This window comes from Diadema antillarum, unplaced genomic scaffold (genome assembly GCF_040938485.1).
Source record: "Diadema antillarum isolate AM-2024a unplaced genomic scaffold, OU_Dant_1.0 seq00000136_RagTag, whole genome shotgun sequence".
Classification (NCBI taxonomy): domain Eukaryota; kingdom Metazoa; phylum Echinodermata; class Echinoidea; order Diadematoida; family Diadematidae; genus Diadema; species Diadema antillarum.
Window position 1 is genome coordinate 1265434 of NW_027271213.1, and position 22621 is coordinate 1288054.

Genomic DNA, 22621 nt, shown 5'->3' on the forward strand with positions numbered 1-22621 from the left:
ATATAAAAATAATAATTTTAATACATAAAAAGATGAGGATTGGTATTCAAGTGAGGTGACAATTACATGACCAAGATTAATATTCTGAGCTACTAAGCATGATGATTGGAGATTTCTGGAAAACATAATTATGGTCATAACTTTGCTTATACATGTCCCAGTCCATTCTGGTTTGTTTTTTTCAATGAACTGTGGATTTGTTAGCCAACCGTCCACCTTTACACAGTTACTTGATAATAATGGTTATGATAATTTCATAATCTTACTGGATAACCTGGTGAAACAACAAACAGCTACTGGTATGGGTTATTATACAAATGATACACTTTTAAGGTTACTTGGCATTCGGCTTGCATGGGGGGGGGGGAGGGATACATGAAGGTTAAGGTCGTACAGTAACAGAGTCAAAATGAATTGACTTTTGTGTTAACCTCTCTGCCACAGAAAAGCCACCTGTTGTCAAATGAATTGGAATTCCAGTTCAGATTAGATTTGATAAATGAGGGTGATAAGGGCTCATGATTAGGTAGGCCATTGTTCTTTCTTCTCTCATTGTTGTCGTTGTTTTTGTATCTATTAATCTTTCTAACCCTTTGCTAACCACAGTAACCCACCAATAGATTATTGGCTCTTAAGATTCTTGGGTTCGAAGCAAAATCTAGGTTAGTCTCTGAATTGTCTTCAAATTCCACCTGCTATACTTATAAACAGGCCTACTGCGAGGTGGTCACTCCAGTTCATTCTCAAAGTCCGCCGAACAATCCACAGTAGCTTCTAATAATCTCACAACCTCATTTGAATGGGCAACATTCTGCGTTCCTTCAGAGAACAATGGAATTCACTGTCTTAAATTTCGTACTTGGTGTTCCTATACTTTGACCTTCTGTATGTATTGTTAGCTTGCCATTTGGTGCCTGGATTGGTTATGTGCAGGTTGATAGGTACAACATTGTAGGCAGGAGTTGAAAGCCAGTAGTTGTAGAGACCCAGCCAGAGAGGACTGTGTTTTTCCTTCACCAGTTTGATGAGGTAGGTAAGAGTGCGCCTTCCATGATTTAATCACAACCTGTCATTTCTATGGTGATCATCTCGGTGTGTCAGTGTTGGTCAGTGTGTCAAATTCAGAGGAGAAGCGGTCATTCCTGTAGTTCAGGCTCTTCAGAGGTACAAATCCTAATGATGTATGGGTCAGTTTCTCAGTGGTTTATTGTGGATTATTTGGAATATTCCATGGATGTTGAGTAGATGTTAAATTATATGTTGATGTTATGAGCTCTGTTTTCTTATTCTTTTGTGTCCTTTTTTGTGGAAGCATTTTTTTTTGTCTTTCACATCTTTTTTTTTAAACTTCCTCTCTTCAAAGTGCACTTATTGCATTAGATCATTGATTTATGTATGTATTATCCATTCACACAAAGATGTCAAGTCTCTGAGCAATGAAACGTTCCTAGGTCATTTTTGCCTCCAATGTGTGCATACATGCCTCAAGAGTCTAAGGTGTGGAATCCAATCACATAATGGACAAACAAATGCACGCCACCATCATATTTCCCCCCACTGCCAACAAGCTTGTGAAATGCACATACCCCTGACAAAATACATATTTTTGCCAAGTCCCTGAAGTATACTTCAGTAGCAAATTTTACTTGAGCATATATATAAATTAATATGATTGCAGTGAGAATTCAGCCCAGACAGATATATGTGAAAGTAAGAGAAACTCGAAGGACAGAAGCGAATTTGTTAGAAGTCATCAGAGTCATCTTATCATAGTGTGTCATAGGGAATGCTGGATTGTGGCAAGTAAATTTCATGACAGTATTGTCTTTGCTGTTATCTCGAAGTATTCCTGTAGCAGCCTCATTCGTTTAGAAAGACTGGCATTCTGCTTTATAGGCTCCTATGTTGTAAAAGTGGATATTTTTGAGGTGAGGAAATTTTCATGCTACATGAAACTCACGCGGAAATGAAAGCTCGCAAATATGTTTGCGTGTTGATATTTAATGGTAATTTATGGTTTGATTCCACAGAATTAAAAACGTAAAATTTACCGTACCTGGCCGCGCACAAAAACTTACTGAAAATCCACTTTTTCAGTCTGTCTTAATGTATCAAGCAAGATTCCTTTGATAGATGTGTATACTTCAGCATGGTTTAATATGCCATCGCTTTCCTTCCATTGAGGACAGTTGATATGCGAGAAAGAGAGAGAGAGGAGGTAATATTCAGCAGCTAACGAGCGGACACATTCACAAGAGATCATGTACCTTGGGGCGCTCACTTTTTGAGCAGCGTGTGTTTTATGAAACCGGTAATGTTCATGACATTATAGAGACATCAAATTTGATCAATAAGGACTTTTACGACCACTTATTCAACTGTAGAAGCCCAGGAAGAAATGCAGGTTATCATTTTAGTACGATTTTGTATCCTCCCTCTGCTAGCCATGTAAATTGTGAGCAAAACATTATTAAATGTGCTCATTGAATATAAAGGAGAAAATACATGAATCCAGGGCCCTGCTGCATAAAAAAGATTCAATCAAACATAAGTCAGAAAATCAAACCCAAATCAGGTATCAGCCAATCAGAATTGAGTGTTCACAGACTTATGTTTGATTTTCTGACTTACGTTTAATACGTAACCTTTATGCAACAGGGCCCTGGTTTGTATTTGTAACTGTGGGTCATTGTAATGCCAAGCATTTGAAATGTGCAATGTTTAGGACTTTTCAACTGACTTTAGTATATGGTGGGGTCAGATCTATGTACATAATCTCAATCATGCATTTGCTGAAGTAGATGGATGAATAGAAAATTAGCAGTAGCTTTCCCGTTAGTCTTTTGTTTTGATTTGAAACATTAGGATCATCTGTTTAATCCTTAATATTGTGCCAACACTGGCCACCTCAAAAAAAAAAAAAAAATGGAATTTTCCTTTCACATGTAAAGTGATATTGTCGTTGATATTTTCGTTAGATGCTGAGTGTACCCTGCCGTGTTTGATTTCTCATCTATATCCGCAGAGAGAAAAGCAAATATCATTTATAACCTAAACTACATGTATAGGTGTCTTCTTCAAAATGTATTTTGATACTTTTGGCTTGATAGCATGATACATTGTATTTCATTTCTCTGCACTATAGAAGCCCTGTTTTGAAGGATAAAAATTTGTGCCGAAATGTTTTGTTATCATTATACTGTATAAACTTTTCTCTCTTTAATTTGCAATTTTTTCTTGCTGAAAAGAGTTGTTGCCTCATTTAGATGGTATGCTGTATAATATCAGGGTGTGCGTAGTACTGTATAAGCGGTTATTTTCATGAGGGTTTAATTTTTGCAAATTTCGCGAATCACAGTTGGATAGCGAATTTAACGACACACGAAAATGTCGCCATGCACTAGCGTAACAATGCATATAAGATAGCGTTGGTGTCAATTCGCGAAAACAACATCTCGCAAAAATGTCTGTGACCCTCTAATTCGCGAAGATATCTGTATGCGAAAATAACAGCTGGTACAGTAACTAGTTCATGTTTGAATGAATTTCTTGTCTTTCAAAGTTGCAACTGGGCTATACTGTTTATGTGTGTAAGACTTTTCCCAACTTATATTGTACTTTTCCACAACATTTTGCTACCCACTGTTTCTTCAGACTCTTCACATTTTCTTATTTGCAGCTGTCAACATGGAAGGCTATCATATATATGTCAATGATTCCTTGAAAATGGGCAAATGTGAGCTGGCTTCCATGGGGATTATACATCCACGATCCAGGAATAGTTTGCAGGCATTGTATTGCCATGAAAATTTCATTGTGCAAGCTAACCTTGAAAAGGAGGCATTTGTGCAACTTGAGTTGGATTTAGCGCGAAACTTCCACCATGGCAAACACCTCCTTGCAAGATTGTATGTCAATTACTGAGCACTTGGTTCTGATTTGAAGTCGCTGAGGCCCTCAGCTACTAGTTTAGCTGTAGGTGTATTCTCTATCAACAGATTCTGTACGAACTGAAATTTTTGTCCACACATATTTTTGCGAATTGCCACATGTCAGTTAGTTTTGCAAAATGCTACATGTCAGACATTTTTGCGTATTGGTATTTTATGTGAGTAATTGTTACTTCACTTCACTTCAATACCAGTGCTGAATGTTTTACTTGATGATTCCCTCTACATAAACAAATAGTGTGCTCTGCATTGGAAATACTGGACTAGTGTGTTGTTATGCCCCAGATATCACTGAGTTTCTTGGCCCACACAGCATGCTAGACCTAGCTAATTAGTTGCATACATTACAGTGCTGGCATGGCTTGATTGGTTTAGAAATAATATTTTCACTGATTTTTCTTTCTTTTTTTTTTTAAATTCCAGTGTTGTTATTTTCTTGGTTCAAAGGGTATTTGCAAAACTCACGAAAGTAAAACCACCACAAAAACTGTCAGCTTGTACGGTATTCTTTGTGGAAGCAGCTGAATGACATGGTGTGCTGTACTGTAGTCTTCAGCAGCAGGTATAGATGTTGTGGGTTTATCATTAATTATGTCACTCAGGTGGAAGATGTTTAGACCCACTCATGCCTGATGGTGTCATCTGTAACATAGTCTTGCATCCGAGAAACAACGCAGCCACCAAATTGGTGCTCCGCCTGAATGGAATCTCATCCATAAATTAGGTGCCATGCCCGTGGCCGTTTTCTTCTCTTTGTGTCCCATTGAAAGAGGTGAATGCGATTGCGCAAAGCATCGGGATCTCCGCCTGCCTGGTGGCGTAGTGGCCGTGAAGGCAAGATTGAGGAGAGAGTGTGCCCCGGCCACGACGCATTCCTGCCTCAGACCCTGTGCTGATTGGGTTTGTGATAAAGTTTCAGTGACGTTTTAACTCCTTTGATTTACAGTCTGTGTATCAAGAGATTCATAGTAACACCCAAAATAGAACTATTCACAGCATGTTTGTTGTTTAGAGACTGACTTTTCCTATTCGAGCCATTTTTTCCCCTGTTATTAGGCATATCTGGCCATGTCGTCTACCAGTAGCTTGATTGATTCTGATAGTGCCAGATTGATCATTTACGAGTGCAGAAAATTTTCTTTTAAGGGAAATAAAATTGCATTAAATCCTGCTTACATTTCATTTTAATTGTACAGTCATGTCTGTGTCAAAAGTTGAACGAATTTTCTTTGTCATTGAGTAATAACTTTGAGAAAATTTTATACTTAAAAAGTATGCTTTAGGAATGATTGATGATTGTGAAGGAATGTTTTGGTAGAAAGATATGAGAAATCTGCAGTGGTTTTTCAAGAGGATTATTTTGTAGGATTGTATGTCCAGAGGAATCCAGGGAAGGTATCAGCTAGTCATCAGACCTGTGAAAAAAGAAAGAGAGAATATTTAGAAGGGTTTTAGACAAGGAGCTGCTCAGTAATGTCAGGGATTAACCTTTAGAGATGAGAAAGTCCTCTCAGGTATGAGCTCCAGCTCCAAGACCCAACTGCCCCATGTGTCGATAGCCATCTACATCAGATGTTGACTGACTCTTAAGGCCTGTTTCTGGCTGAGCGCACACAGGGAGATATAAGCCAAGATGAGCAGAGTGCAATTTTTTTCTGTGGTGCTTTTTATTTCACCCACTTTGCCATGGTGCTGTTTACTTCATTCCCTTGCCCAAGAGATTTATTTTTCCACCAAGGTCAGTTCATGATTAGAGGGCTGTTAATCCGCCCTGTTGCCGATTGCTTTGAGTTGCCGTCGTGTCATTCTCGGTGCAAGTGCCCACCCTTCATTTGTGTGAAATGCTAAGTGCGTTTTTCATCATCTCAATGTGAGATTCAGTACAGCTCCATGCCAGTTGTGCTCGTATGTTTTGAGAAAAAAAAAGTGATATCACTAAACAACAATGACATCATAAATGCTGGAAAATTGTTGAAATTGTCTTTACATTGTTGTGGGGACTTGAATTATTGTTATAGACACTCACAAGAACCACAGTTGCTTCAATCCTGTTGAGTCTTTGATCATCAGAACAGTCTCATCACAGAAAGTAAGAAAGTTATTATAATTTTTTTTTTTTTGCTCAACAAACAGCACTTTAAATGTAACAAGGGACATTATAAGAAGAACTTTGTCACTGTATGTTGAAGATACCAAAAATTCTTATTAGAGATTCCCTCTGCCAAGAAATGCCAGTTTTGTCTTATCCAGAAATCATGTGAATAGAAGATTGCTTCACGCTGATGCGAGATTACAAGAATATGCCGGCATTGATTTATGTGCATACATGTCCAGCCGCAGCCAGTTTTCTTTCAAGACTGCCTGCCGGAGGAGCGTGTTGTAATTAGGTCATCGTGAAGAGTCTGCTCCTCAACTCAAATAATATCGGATGTCGCCGCATCCAAAAGATGACACAACTCTGGAACCCGACTTTCACCATATATTACAAAATGATTCTTCTTAGTCGGAGTTGTGTGTAGCTTGTGTGTCTTGTGCGGCCAGACACAATCCTTGGAAATTAATTTCAGTTACGATGGTATATGAGGAAAGGACAGTTGTGAGTGTACATGTGCATGCAGAGAGGAAGGTTGCGGCTGCCTTGAATTTTAATTTTTCCACCCTGCCTGTATGAGTAGTGTGCTGATCGGAAATTTTATATTGTGAGGTCAAGCATCATTTTAGTTGACTGTCTTTTTGTAGATGAATACGATGTGTAGTTGGATTCATACTGATGCAAATTAGTAGGATACAAATCTCAAGATTTGCATCCCCATCCAAATCTCAAAGTTTTTGCCTGTGTGGACATAAAAATCCTACTCATTAGCCCTATCAGCATTGTGATCCAAATCCCAGGAAATCCTTCGATTATTTCGGAATTATCGGGATAATTTGAGAAATACCATGATGATTTGCACTGCGATGCATTTGCCAATGCTGGAGCAAATAATCTCAAAGATTTAAAAAATTTGTCCTGTGATCCAAAACATGCATGATTTAACAGTGCATGAACACAAGGGCGAGGGTGACCATTTCGGTAGATTTTCGGCATGCACAGTTTGGTCCACAAGTTATCGTGATCAATAATTGATGGGATATTACTGTCTGTCTGAACTGGTAGAAAAGGTCTTGGGATTTGAATTGTGATCGTTACCCTGCTGTTTCGTCAGTGTGAATGCGACTTGCGTAGGCATGGACCCAAACAAAGGTCCCAAGCAAAGGTCAGAGGGAGTAGGAGAATTGATAGGAAAAGGAAAAGGAAATCACCTGCAAGAGGACACATCTTTTTCTGTTGTGTCTGAAAAACCACCTGATAATAGCACAATCAATTCAAGTATCTAGTTTGTTTCCACTTTTGTCTATGTAGGGATTCAAGTTGTATTCACATTCTGTTGCATATGACTTGACCCTGATTGACAAGCGATCGAGCAGAATGTGCAATGTGTAGGTGCATTATGGTATGTAAGCATTTCGACATGGCAGTCCAGAGATGCGTCCATAGTACTGCACCGGATAACTTGATCTTTTCTGTGATTGGCAGTCAGATAGGAGCCCCTCCCCCTCATTGATGTCTGATCAGAAGGGACTGAGGGGGGACTACCGCTAGATAATTACACCATCATTCATTGATCTATGAGGTGAAGGCAGCGTTCATTGACTAACTGCTGCACTCTCATCTAGGGATAATCTCGTAACATGATATGCATTCTGAGCGGTTGGTCGGAAGTAGTTTGAAGTCCTTTTTTTTTCCCTATCCGAACTCCTTTTTGTTTAATCCAAGTTTTTTGGATTCCTGCTTTTTGTTTCAAGTAGAATGGTCAGATGTTCATGGTCTGTTTCGACTGTGTGGTTGTTCATCGATACAAAAGTGGATTTCATGGCCAGCCAATGTATGGATTGGTCATGAGTGCAGGATTCGTGCCCCTGTAGCCTCTTTCAAGGAATCCATTTGATATTTTGTCAGGTCTTTTCACTGGTTCCATCTCTATGCAGAGCAGGTGCATTATGAATTGGATGCCAAGAGCTTTTAGCTTCAGCAAATGTGGATCTGCTTAATGTATACGTTCATCTGAGATTGACACACTTTAATACTATATGTAGGTGTGTGGATCAAGTTTATGTGTGGAAAGGATAGTGTTATCTTCCAGCTTTTGTGTGGTGGACATCAGGAATCCTTGGGAACATCATTTGTTGTGAGATTTTAAACTCCCCCTTATCGATAGAATATTGAATTATGTGCTTTAAGACTAATTACATTTTTTGCACTTTTTTCTTTATAATGTATTGGGTGTACAAACATTTTGAGAGATATGCTAAGATAATTTTTTATGTAGTGATTGCTTCCTAAGCAAGTCACCCTTCTAGTAGTAAAGAACAAACAAACAAACAAAAGTGATTGTATGGAGAAAGCATTGTTGTGGCTTTTGTGCCAAACTCATTTTCTTTTCTTTTTTTCCGGCAGTTGCACGGGGTGTTTCTGTTTGAGTTCATTCTGAAGTTCAATCAATCTGTACGGACTTCCTCCTTGTGACCGGAAGCAGTCAGAGACCTTTGCGTGAAAGTGGGCGTCGTCACAGATGAGAGCGATTGTCTCAATCTGAGCGGAATCTAGTAGAGCTGGAGACCAGCTTCGTGCACACTGAGTGCTGCTTGACTTTAATGAGGTGTATACTGCTGTTTAGCTGCAGCAAGTCCGAATGGCTTTAGCACAGGGCAAAATTTTGTGCTGATTCGAGCTTGTAAGTGCCCAGTTGTTGAATGGTGCAAAGCTTATTCACAGAGAATGCTATTACCGTGACAGGAATACGATCGTCAGATTGAATGGTTCATACCGGAGTCCTCTTCTCTTCTTGGTCGCTTGTCATTGGCTACAAGGTTGATGCAGGAATTAGTTCTTGTCTAGATACTAGAATGCTTTGATAAAGTTTCTGGAGTTGATTCAGCATAGCCTGATGATCTTGTTTTAAACAGGCATACCATCTAATCCTGATTTTTTTTTTTTTTTTTTTAAGACTTAGCGATTTGGTCTTTTATACTTTTGAAACATTATCTTGATATTCTACTTCGTTTGATTTTATAGGATTCTTTAAAACTGGTGCAGTATCATGCAAGATAAATTGTATTTCAAGAACTTTGTTCCATATGATATCATTGTCTGTTCTAATCCTTACTTAAGGTTGCAGAAAGAATTAATAAGGGTGATTGCTGTCATTCCATGGGAAAGCTGAATTGAAAATTTAAAGATTATACCGATAACCTTTGCTTGCACTGCCACTTGAATATTAACATCTGCTTTGGACAACTAGTGTTTCCTGCTGGGTGAGTGTGTCTGCCCCTGCTGTTCAACTTTTGATTTATCTGTGCTGGTACACCTTAAGTGTGTTCATAATACAGGAAAAAGAATGACCAGTTTCCGTTGACAGCTGCGAGTCTCTGTTGTTCCAGTGACGTTTGAATTGTCGGCTTTGGCAATCTCCATGAATTTCTCAATGCCATGCATTTATATGTGTGTAGCTGTGGGTGAAATCTGAACCAAGGTTCAGTCAATATATCGCCCAGCCTCTGTGTAATCATCATCTATTTTGCACCAGGGATGTTCTTGGGTAGGATCCTTTAAAAATCTAATGGAAATTATGCCGTCGCTGTTTACCCCCACTTTGGGGGGCCTGAGAATCTTTGTTACGGTGTAATTGGTAAATGAAGTTGCTAATTTACTGATTACTGCCATCCTAGGCGCATCAGCCTGAAAGCTTTATAGCGGTACCACCGGTGTTTGGCCGACGCAGCTCAGGCGCGTTGGAAGTGTGCCTCCATCTTGGAGTGCTTTCTCGGGGGACCCAGGAGTGCTCTTCATATTTGACAACCTGGAAGGTATTGCCATCACTGGGCCACAGTACAGCTTACCTCTTCGCCTTGAGAAGGAGACAAACGAAGAAGAAAGAAGGAGGAGGAGGAGGCGGGGCCAACACGTGACACTCCCCGTCAAATCGGAGCATAATGCCATTACCTCACTATCAGATTGGTGTTAAGGACACACCTTTTAACGTGAAGCATCACTTTAACTACTTATCGTCTTCACCCATGCTGTTGGTTGTTACTGTGCCCCTCACAACTGAGTAGGAAAACAACTCGGCCAAACCAGGATTACCTTTCATCTTCAGCTACCCGTGGAGGTATAAGGAATTGAAATACAGAGTGGATGATTCTCATAAATCGATGTTGCTCAAGTTGGTATGATTACTGTGGAAGGACATATCAATGTCGTGCCAAGTTGCGCCACTGAGCGATGGTGCTGAAGTGTCTCGGGGATGAGTAGGTGGTCCGTCATCGTAATGCTTGGAGATCAGAGGAGATGGAACACGATTACGACACTCCCAGCTTTGATGGGCAGAGCCCATCTGAGGACCGCTCCGAGATCGAGCTCGCATTTGAAAAATGGGTAAGTGTATGACGTCCACCCCATTCGTCTCTCAAATTTTCACTTTTTTTTTTGTGAGGTGACACTCTCATGCAAATATCAACAGGTACAGATGTATGTCAATACGAATAGGGACAACGAGAAATATTTGATCAAACTACAAGATATAGTTAAGTGTGAGTACTCTGAGGCATCTTTCTATGTTGTTATCGGTGGTATTGTGATAGTATTGTATCGCGAAGAGTTGAAATATTGCAGTAAGTTAGAAGGGAAGCTGGAACAAGATATCAATGGTAGTGTGGAACAAATGAGGCAAATACAAGGGAAAACTATGCTCTAATTTGAATGTTAGTAAGTCATTTATTTTGGTGTACTGAGGGTTTGTTTACATGTATTGCTGTGATGTCCGTTTGATGTCACTTCATTGTGCTTATTTTTTATGACTTGATAACCCCACTTTTTCTTGAATTTTTTTTTTTTTTGATGATTTTTTTTTTTTTTTTTTGGGGGGGGGAGGGTCCCGAATTGCTACTCAGCAAGTTGTTATGTGATGTATTTTATAACGCACAGAAGATTGACTTTTTTGTTCGACTTGCCTGAATGTTCTTGTGTTGCCACATTCTAGTGGACTGCTTTCTCGAGTAATATTTAAATCACAGGGAAATCAAATCTCTTCAAACTTCCAGTAAAATAAATAAATAAATAAATAAAATGAAAAAGGTAAAATAAAAAAGAAATCCTCAATGTATTTATTAAGACTTCTTCTGCCAATGTCATGTGAGGGTTTTAGTGTACACATTGATAGGATTGTTTTGACAGTGTTCAAACAGACAGTGACCTGTCTTTCCAAAGCCTTTGTGAATTATGAGCCTGGCCAGATCGTCCTTTGGCCAAACTCCATGACCCCACTGGGATGACAGGGCATTAAAGTTCAAGCACCTGTCCCCCAGGGTAGTTTAGAGTTGTCACAAGGCTTGCCACACTAATATATCATACACCCACCACTCTCGCTCATTATAACTGATTAATTCAGGTTTGGTTTTGTCTCATTTTATGCTGGTTAGAAGGCCATTTTTATGTTCCTCTTCTGTAGTATTCCACACTTTGTAAATCAAAAACATTTACCCAGTGGATAGTTTCATCTGGTGCATCAATTGCAAAAGCTATGTAGACAATAGCTTTCATAAATTGCTATTACGATTGCCATTGACATTAATTTTAATGTCAGTATAATCATTTTTTTATCATTACTATTATTGTTGGTGATATCATCATCATTATCAGTTTTATTGATATCATTCATAATGTCATCATAGTACAAGTGTCTGAAGTACATGTGTATCTGACTTTTCTATAAAAACCCTCATACTACTTACAGACACTGTTTGAAATCATCTCATTTTTGCTTGTGTTTGTGGAAATAGACAAAGTAATTTTGTAGCAGATCTGTGGCACAGTATGTTATGATCCAAACTTGTATTGTTATGATTTTCTTCAAAACATGTTTTAACGTTTGTGGGGGGGGGGGGAGAAACTTCCGTTATTCAAGACCTCAAGAGAAGCTTCCGTTATTCAAGACCTCGTTCCAAAGGGGACATGAAAATTTTTTGTTTTGTTTTAGATACTGTAAAACTAGAAACATTCATGACATGAAACTTTTGCAAATTGGGGTCTATGACCTTTTTCAGGGCATGAAATTTTCACAAATTCCCACCGCCATTCAATGCATTGTGTTACATGTAAAAAAAAAAAAGAAAAAAAAAACCTTTCGCTTCCATTTCACTTTCTCGAATTTTGACTCCTCGCGAAATTTGCAAGGGAGTTTCACGCACGCAAAAATTTCTCGTTTCACAGTAAATCATCCACACGTCGCTATCGTCCAGTTATGATTATTTCCGAGCGAGGGCGCTTTGGCTGCAAGAATTTGTTTATTGATGGTCAATCCACGGCTTCCCAGGACTGAAGTGAGGGATGTAATGAATTATACAACAAGGAAGGGAGAGCAGCTCACCTTGGTGTATAGCCTGCCCCCCTTCACGGTCCACTTCTCCCAATCCTCCTCCTCGGCGGGTGACTAGAGAGAGATGATTTGAAGTATCTCGACGTTTTTCTCTTCATAATTCGTCGCCTCCTCTCTGCGCTCCACAAATTTGCCTCTCCCTTTGTCGGTTCTTTGGTTCCCGGATCAATAAAAGCCATTCTTCACTTGGAACCCTTCATGTGTAAAACTTAGCTCACTATTTCTCCCCCAAGATTTTTTACTGTGTGTGTGTTTGTGTTTGTTTGTTTTTTCTTCTGTAAACTAGGAATGGGCATTATCACTATTACAAAACACCACCCCCCCCCCCCAAAAAAAAAAAAAAAAAAACTTGAACAAAAAATGTGTTGCTAGATGAATAATGAGTGAATAATTACCATATTTTGAAAACAATATAGTCAAAGTTTTCAAGGACTGTATCAATTGTTATCTAGAAAGGATTGTGCAGTTGTTATAGATATTATCTTTGTATGGAATCTTAATGTGATTCATGCTATTCCATACTAAAGCAAACATGGAGTGAACAATGGCACTGTTTTTGTTTTGTTTCTTGTGGGATTCCCATCTATGTCGCATGGTGGTATGTGTCCTAGTGGTGTTGTCTCTTTCACTTGACAAGCAATAATGCCACTTTCACTTGGCAAGCAACAATAATGCCACAGGACCATGCAGTGATGTCTGCAGTGGCCGTTCCATACCATTCAGAAGAATTCTTCTCCCATGCATTTTCTTTAGTGCTGAATCATTTTCCCAGAGTCAGATGAGAGTGTTCTTTAATGCCTCGATGTTTTTGATGATATCTTGCACAAATGAAGAAGGTTAGAGGAGAATGCTTAAATGGACATACATTGTGATTGCATAATTCAAAGACACAAATAGGGACTTTTGTGCGTGCTTCATGTGTGTATAAGTGCAAATAGACAGTCCAGAATGTCCCCAAATTTGTACTTGACCCAACATTCACTGCAGCGACAGACGTGAGATAGGATAACTACACTGCTTCTTTACAATTGTACTCTGAGTCAGATGCTGGGAAACTGGGCTACCAGTGTGAAACGTTTTCTGGTAGCTTGTGTGTGCCCTTTGCAGTGAGACGTCAAACATGGTGGGTTGGAAAGTGATTGTAGCCACTTTAAAAAGTTGATTTGATGCACTGATGTCATTCTAGAGCCTTGGGGGGAGGCTAGGCGGAGGTGGAAAAATAGATCATGATCGTATGAACACTATTGGCATTGGCTTGGGGATGGGTATGTGCGATGTGTTGTCGTATGAATACAATGTAAATAGGATAAGGACTGTTGTATGAGAGCAAGGGGTGAGAAGGAAAGAATGCGGCTGATCAGGGTCAGAGTTCATTCATCCTGTCGTACTTCTTGACTGCAGTGACTGGTATCAGTCACACTCGCCTACTCCTACAGATGTATCAAGGAAGACCGCGATGTGTATGAGTGCAACCGCGTTTGATTTGGTTTTCAGGAAAATAATCTGATTATTAGTTTTATAATCACATGTATCATAAATTTTCAAGCCCATTACCTGTAAATAGATGGTAAAATAAAATGTTTTCTGCTCTGTACAATTACTTGCATTTAAATGTGTTTCATGTTACTGCCGTGAAAGTAGGTTATTGTATGAAAGACGGCACGGACAAAAGAATGGAGAACAAAATGTGGAGGGTGAGCAAGGTCACCCAAGAGCTGCATTGATGTTATGAATATCTACCCTCTACAGGCCTCGACTTCCATTAAGTTTAAGTCATGGTGGCTCTCAGATTTCTTGAGGAGGAATCAGGGTCAATTAGGGGGACATCAGGGCCAAAATTGATTTACTTTAAAATAAAATGTTTTGACTTTCACCGACTTAAATTCTCTGCCCGGCCCAAAAGTTGCCACAATTGTTTTACGGTATGATACCGTATGTGCATTACCCTGATATTTACTTAACCCCGATATTTACTTAACCTGTTGAGGACAGGCTGATTTTGCTTCAACACACATTTCCCATATAGACACCCTGCCCGAGTATACTCGGGGACTAGTCTTCAGCGGGTTAATGTGCACCTATGTATGCTATCAAGCCAGCTAGCAAGATCTAGGTCACAGCTGAACTGCAGTCAAACTTCAAGTTGTACATCCTATATGCATTATACAGAACAATTAAAAAGGTAGGGGAAATGATGCATTTGTCTTCACACTTATTTAATTTTCTAGTTACTTTTACCAGAAAAGGGTCACAGCTAGTTGTAGTGGCCTTAAACTCTTCAAATATCGGAGGGTCATCACAACCAGCTGGTGGGGCATCATGTCCATTGGTCTCATGGTCTCTGTATAATTCAAGCATTGCCTTTTGCAGATAAATTGCTTATGCAGTGTATTTTGTAGATACAATCAAAGCATATGAGTGAGTTAGTCAGCAGGTATGTGTACTTTTGAAAAGCTGTTCAGTTGTGTGTGTGTTTTAGCAATATTCATTAGAAGCAGACGGGCATAAACTAATTCCGTCATACATGTTCAACATCCTGGTTCTCAACCTCCAAAACGTGCATAGCAACAATAGATATTTTTGTTCAAGGCCGGTGTTTTCACAATTCCTTGTTATCGAGAAACATTAAGCGTTGTATGTATTTTTCATGATTTAGAGAGACATATACTAATGCCAAATACTGCCAATACGCCCTATTGTACTGTTATGTGAAGTATTCAAGTCTAACCAACTATATTCAATGAGTTCTACACATAAGAAAGTGTATCCAATTTTTATTTCAATAACAATTAGATCTCAAATATGCCAAATGTAATTAAAGTGATTGATAAGAACTTGGCATTAGGTCCTACTTTCTAATGCCTCTTTTCATAATTACAAATCTGAAAGAAAGAAATATTTATGGTACCAGTATCATTCATGTGCTGTCACAGCCTTGATTGTAACACTGAACATGGATTTGTAGCGGCCTGCAACTGCCTTCATTTAGACACAGATGCACATGTCCTGTTTGTCTGATGATGATGTTGGGACAAAATTTCAATAGATGATGTCATTTGTGCAGTGCCTCAATTATAAAAGAGATCTCAGCCAAAAGTACACAGCTGTCGTTAGCAAGCTCTGTCATCACTATTTGGACGTACACCAGTGCAAACTTGTGTGTGTGTGTGTGTGTGTGTGTGTGTGTGTGTGTGTGTGTGTGTGAGAAAAGTCTGTTAGTCTAAAGACATGAGAGCTACACTGATAGATTTGATGATATCTACTTCTCTTTCTGTGGCTAGTGTCTGTGTCATTGTTTACTACCATCTTTGGGCTGTTTACTACCATCTTTGGGCAGTCAATACCTCTTTCAAAGTAGTTTGCCTCAGGGCTGCATAAAGTAAAACCAGACATGTAGGAAGGATATTTGTGATTATGTTATACAGTCAACCTTGCCGAAGTCAGATCTATTTGGACTGAAGAAATAGCTTTGACTTGAGAAAATTTGACTTATGATGGATTAAAATCAATAGAATATAAAGAGAAGAGGACTTGAAAAGGCCTTCGACTTAGGTGATTATTTGACTAATGCGAGGTCAACTTATGCAAGGTTGACTGTATGTGATATGTTGTGTCAATGATGGAAAGATGGAGATGGTGAGATTGATGAGTAGAAGAGTAAAGAAAGGAGGATAGCGAGTAGCTGAGAAGAGAAGAAAATATGATGATGGCACGGATGACCCGTGGAGAAGATGGAGATATCATGCAGAGAATTGGGAAGAAGAGATTGTGCAGAGAGAGAGAGAGGGCGATATGGTGCCTACCAAGAGAAGAAGTGCGGCCAGTGCATCAGATTTTCTCATGTATTATTCAGGCGTGACTCCGGGCTCCCAGTTGCATGGCTCTTGAACTCTGAATGGTTCTAATTAAGCAAGCGTGTCCCCTTGCAAGGGAACGTCAATGCAGAATAAACTGTAACAGAGATTATATACAGTACAGAGAGAAGAACGTGAGCAAAAATGTGTCAATCTCACTCATTGTTTTACTCACAGCGAATGGTAATGGTTATCGCCAAAAGACATGTCCACAGCACTGGAGGTTGCTTATGACAAAGGCAAGCAAAATCAAGAGCCTTATTACTGTCCCAAAAAATCTTGTAATCCAGTTTTTGCTTCACACTACCCCCACTCATAACTATTAATTTGTAATGATGGAGATAACATCTCAAAGTCAAAATCCATTTCCTGTCTCAACATCCAATTATCCAGTTTATCACTGACCGATTGGCCTTGAAAGTTAATCAACTCCTGCCCTGGAAACCATTTTGGGGGAAATATAGGTCATATTATATAATTACTTTATAATGCAATATCCCTGTTGACTGTCAGCAAACTCAATATCTCACCTTTTCTGTTAATGCTTGGTGTTTCCATTTTGTGTGTGTGTTTTGTTTTGTTTTGTTTTGTTTTGGGGTTGTTGTTTTTTTTTTTTTGGGGGGGGGGTCAGCACTGCAAAAGGCTTCCCTTTTGCAAGATGTGTAGGTGTAGTGCATTCTAGGAAGAGTCATATTTTCCTCTTTTGTATGCAGTATCATACTTATTTTTCAAATGAAATTGAAACCATCCTTCTACATGTATGCCAACAAAAATAATTCCCATGCAAGCACAAGGCTCGCATGCAGTGATCCCCATATAGTTTTCATCTGGCCTACCTAATTTGCGTGAAATAAACATCTCTTTCAAATGCGAGACTACCAAAGAAGTGTTAAATAGCATTTATTCTAATACTGCTGTATAAATTTTCAGATGAGATTAGAATCAGATGATCTGCCAGCGGATTACCATAGGTAGAATGCTTCAGTTGATAGACATGTAATTCTTGACATGTAAGAGGTGAAAGTCCTTTTGTACTCGTTAGGTGTTCAATAGCTGTATGAAATTATAGAATGCAATTTCATGCAATGGTGTGATCTTGTGAAAGCTTGATAGGATAATTATGGTCGTCCCCACCAGTGAGCAAGCTTCCACCTGTATTTATGATGGGATTCCATATTTTCGAGCAGAATTCAAATTCAAATTCAAGCAGCACAGTGAAGTTCGGGGACTCCCAACGTATTTAATATTTTTCTCCCGGACCAGCAAGGAGAATAACGTGACTACATGGCTGCTCCTCAAACTTACTCATTGGCAGCGACTTACCAGGCACGCAGCGAGTATGAATTAATCATAGCCACATGGACAGGAATAGCAAAAGGCAGAGATAGAGAAAGATAGAGAGAAAGAAGGAAAAGTATGAGAAGATATACTGTTACAATGCCAGACCGTTGGATCAAAACTTTCCACTTCAAAGTGAAAAAAAAAAAAATGATACACATAAATCAATTGGTATAAACATGTACAAAGCTTATTGAAGTATTGATAATTGAAGAATTTGGTCTCCGAATGGATTTACTCCATTCTTGTTAAAGATGAGATATGTGTGACTTAAGTTGCCAAAAAACAAAGAACATTAGAAAATATGGGATATTTTTTATCATAATTTCAAGAATGATCCTTGTTATTTTACAAGTAAGGTATCACTGAGGTTATATTTTGCACAATCTGATGATGGACTTACTAAATGTTAAGAAATGGCATAGTGTATAACCATAGTTAGCCGTCAAACTGTAAATTTGTGCTTGAAAATGCAGAGGAGACAGATGTTTAGTGTGTGAGAGATAAAAGGGAGGATGTGAAGATGAATCCATTTTGACAGCAAGATAAAAGAAGATGGAGACTGATATACAAAATTTGATACACTGGTAAAGTCAAGAAAAACAATACAGAGTTATCGGATAGGACAGACCAATTAGAGATGCAAGGACAGACAGACAGACACAGACACACACACACACACACACGCACACTGATACAAAACAGATAAAGAGCACGGTTGACAAATACAGTAGCGGACGAGACACGAAGGGGGGAAAAGTAAGTAATGCCCAAAGAGATCAACATAGGGACATCGAGACATTAATCTAGCGGTATGTGTACGTGATTCCATGCAGGATCTTGATACAGTGTACACACAAGCCCATCAGCAGCGAATCAGAAGGGTGTTAAAGCCATGCACATGTAAATTGTGACTTGTTACATGAACACCCTTCTGCTTCTCAACTGATGGATACAGAGTTGATTAAGGAGAGGCGGGTGTGCTCATTTTCCCCATGTATAAAACATGAAATGAATACCATTTGACATGAACTGGGAACAATGAATACTTGTGGTATATTAAGTGCTCTCCTGACTGCTACGGAAGTCAAGACCTGTCTGCCTATGACCAGATATATTCATTAAGATCTGACTCACTTACATGCTTGACTTCTTTCTTTTTTCCCCCCTGATCAGTTTGAATTTCATGAGGCTGTGTGAGTAAAAGTCTGTAGGTCTGTCTGGGCGTATACTGTACGTATGTCAGTGTGAAGAAGCTATAGCGAAGAAGGGCTGTGGCATGCAATCTTGTTTTGCATTTTAACAAATTGTGCTTCGAGTAACTCAATTTCATCACCAATTTGCGTTGAAAATTTGAGGGTAGGCATGATTGTGGTGATGATTGTGCACAGAGATGCATTGGCAGTGATACGTGCTATAAAAGCATGGAGATGCATTGGCAGTGATACGTGCTATAAAAGCATGGAGATGCATTGGCAGTGATACGTGCTATAAAAGCATGGAGATGCATTGGCAGTGATACGTGCTATAAAAGCATCATATTTAGTACTATTGTAGTATTAAATCTATTCACAGAAAACACATGGAATAGCTTCTCTTCAATATCACAAGTTAATTTTCAAGAGTTTAAAGAATCACCTCTGAATTGAATACAGAAATCTCATTAGCACTATTACACTTGTATTATATTGTGCTTCTTATAGGGTTATAGCATATAATAGTGGATTTACACATCATGTTGTTCTTGTAAGAGAACGCTGTATCATCATCCATCCAGTAACGTTATGTAGGTGCCACTTGATGGAATCAGAGCTGTATATTCTAAAAGTATTTGGAACTGTATCCCCTTAAAAGCTGATCTCATCACTTTCCCAACCACTCTTGGCATGTAAAACTGAAAGCATGATATTCAAGTATAGCTCTTGTGTAAATTAATATGTCCAATTAGTGTCCAGACATGTCCAGTCAAGTTTTGATATTTGATTTCATCAATATTTGTGCAAATGCTATTTGTGCATCCTGTCTTTGCCATTATATACCACTCTATAAGTAGCGATGACGAAAAGTACTTTTAGGGTGGCTGATCATTATGCAATGAGACATGAATCAATTGTCTTCCTAGTTGCAAGAGCAGATCCTGTTTTGCACATATTTCGAATGTTTTTTTTTTTAGTAGTGGCATGGAACGTGAGTTCAAAGGGAATAGGACTTCAAATTCATGAAGTTCTTCCGTAGGACTGTTGTGACTCCATCTCTTGACGCTCCTTGGTCCTAACAGCTGAGAAGTGGCTGTCACTTCCGTCACATCTGCACATAATACACATTGATAAAGACAAGCCAAATATGCTCTTATAATTGAAGATCAGACCGGGACAAAATGGTGGGGGGGGGGGGGGGGGAGGGGGGAGGGGGGGTTATTGCTAGTGCAGATGTATTGAACACACTTTGACATGGGATACGATCAAGCCAGAAGGAGAATTGTGCAGTTAGTATTGGCTGGCTAAAGTGCCGCATTATATAGATAATAATCACTTTTATGAGTTAAGAACTTGATACTGACGGCAGAGTCAAATTTCAAACATGTAGATTGGAGCACTTCAGTGTTCTCAAACAGGATGCACTCGGTTTTGCGTCAGACATTGTGCCTAAAAATGCACATCATAAGGGGGGGGGGGGTGTTCTGAAAAAAAAAAAACAGCAACAGAAACTCTGGTTAAATTGGATGCGCTTTGTGCATGACACCAAGCCGCCACAATAAAGCCACTGCCCAAGTCTTGGGTATATTTGTCACAAAACTGCTCATATCCACTCCAAACTGACCACAATATGTATTTGACTTCCACTCTAAAAAGAAAGCTGTGATAAAAAGTAGTATTTTTGGAACCGTACGGGCCACTTTTTTTTTTCACCAATTATGTTCTCACATTAGACTCATATATTCAAAATAACACACAACAGGGATATCGCAAGACAATTTTGGAACGCTTGTAGTGGCACAATCTATTTTTGGTACGACCAAGCAAGTATTTTTCACCTGTCTTCTATGAGGTTTATGGAGAAAATTGTCAAGAGGGTCTGCCACCTTGTATCACCATGACTGCTTTCAATTATATCTGACATGTTACACTTCCCGCCAGTGATTGCATGAGTGATTTACTATATTGTCTTAGTGAAAAAAAAATTCTGTATCATATAAAATTTGAGTGCATTGTGAAATTATCTTTCGTACAGGTTCTATTAAGCAATGGCCTTTTAATTCCAGAGAGGTGAATTCGAAAGGGGGGGGGGGGCGCTGTTTAATATCTCTTGAAGGAACGTTTTCCCTTTAAGTGCTTTATGTTTTTATGCAGCCCACTTTACGCTTTTTCCAATCTCAGACAAACACGTCCACTTGATCATACATAATGCATAGTAATTGACATAGCCATTAATGTACTCCCGAACTGCCTCCGCAGCGTGTCGTCTCCCCACATCAGACCATGATGAGTTGATTGTTACTCTCTCGTTTGTGATCGTAGACAAATTCTAGACACACATACAACTCCTTCGCGCCAGAGGCAACACCGTTTCCAATCTCGTCGCGTCCCCGTCAGAGAACGGGGGCTCTCTGCGCTCCGCTGTGCAAACGTGTTTCCCCAGCGCTCTGCTCGCCAGTATTATTTACTCTACCGCTTCACTCCGAGCCATAGTTTATAACAGAAGATGATTCTCTCAAATCATACTCTCAATAATGATTTCTTCTTCTCCTCTTTTTTTTTTCAGGAGGGACTTTGTTTGAGATTCTTTCTACAAGATATTTCACTTTTATCTTCAATCATCTGTTTGCCCTCCCATGTCAATGTTTATCATTCTCTCTATCACTTCACATTGCTCTGAACTGCAGTGTATGCATCTGCATCATCTGCTCAGTTCGGGTGAGTCTGTCTCATCCCCTGTGTTCATATTCTCTCAGATCAGGTGACATTTTACTCCTACTCCACGCATTGTGTTTTTCTGCTGATGTAATTGCATTTCCCTCATCTCTGCCTTCCTCCTGCAATATATCCCTATATAGTCCTGACTCTCATCACTCAACTCTCATCATAGCTCTCGACCTAGCTCTGTAAATTTCTGTCACAATTCATTTGGAGATGGTATATGTGTATCTGACTCTAGTGTCACAACAGTTTGCTCAGAGTGCACCATTGATGTACCAATAATTGATGGGAATATATCTCTTAAATAAACTTCTTTTTTTTTTTTTTTTTAATAAGCATCCTGACATCTTCCAGTTGTCATGAAGATGATGATGATGATTAGTTGTTCACATGTTGTGTGCGTGTCTGTGTGTGCATGTTGGATTGATGTCATTTGTTGGATGGCACGTTCATGATATGAATCCTCATTCTAGGCTTTTTTCATGTGTATGTGTGGGTGTTGATTTCTTTCCCCTTGACATGTGCAAGAAAGAGGACCTAGATATCTTGGATTCAGTTTCTGTCTTTATGTGCAGTAGATAATTAATTTTCCTATGTCACTCGGGCTGTTACAGTTTATGTTACAGTATTCACTCATAGCTCTCTGCCTGTTACCAGACACTTATCTCCTAGCAGCAAATGTTGTATGCCTTGTAATTCTGTGGATGTATATTCAAGGCCACTGTTTTTCACCCTCTCCTTCCCTCCCCCCCCCCCCCCCCCCCCCCCACGAGCCTCTATCTGGTGGTAAACCTCCCTCCAACATTATGATGGTATAGACCATGCATTGTGTCGTACAGGTCCTATTCAGTATGCATGCCCCCTCGGTGTACAGCGCTCACACACATGCAAACCGAAGTGAGTGTACTTTCGGAGGGTGTGTGACTTACTAAATTAGGGAGTGATTTTAGCTGGGTTAATTCTCAATTTTCGGTCCTCCAAAAGTCTGCAGGCAGTGTGCACGCCATGCAGCAGCATCCCATTTTTTCACGAAGAAGACGGAGAGCCAACATAATCAGCTAGTACATTATGGCCCATTACTCCATAAA

At 39.4% G+C, this 22621-nt stretch overlaps 2 protein-coding genes across 2 annotated transcripts in view; both read left to right on the forward strand.

Moving 5' to 3' along the window:
- The window catches only part of LOC139727582 (peripheral plasma membrane protein CASK-like), a 144724-nt gene extending 134765 nt beyond the window's left edge, over nucleotides 1–9959 (forward strand). The window contains exon 12 of the mRNA XM_071638563.1: nucleotides 9720–9959. Coding sequence (XP_071494664.1) covers nucleotides 9720–9959 — 240 coding nt within the window. The remainder of the gene's footprint in view (nucleotides 1–9719) is intronic.
- Nucleotides 9960–10110: 151 nt separating this feature from the next.
- LOC139727613 (peripheral plasma membrane protein CASK-like) overlaps nucleotides 10111–22621 on the forward strand; it is a 48891-nt gene continuing 36380 nt past the window's right edge. Inside the window, exon 1 of the mRNA XM_071638593.1 lies at nucleotides 10111–10425. Coding sequence (XP_071494694.1) covers nucleotides 10339–10425 — 87 coding nt within the window. The 5' untranslated portion in view covers nucleotides 10111–10338. The remainder of the gene's footprint in view (nucleotides 10426–22621) is intronic.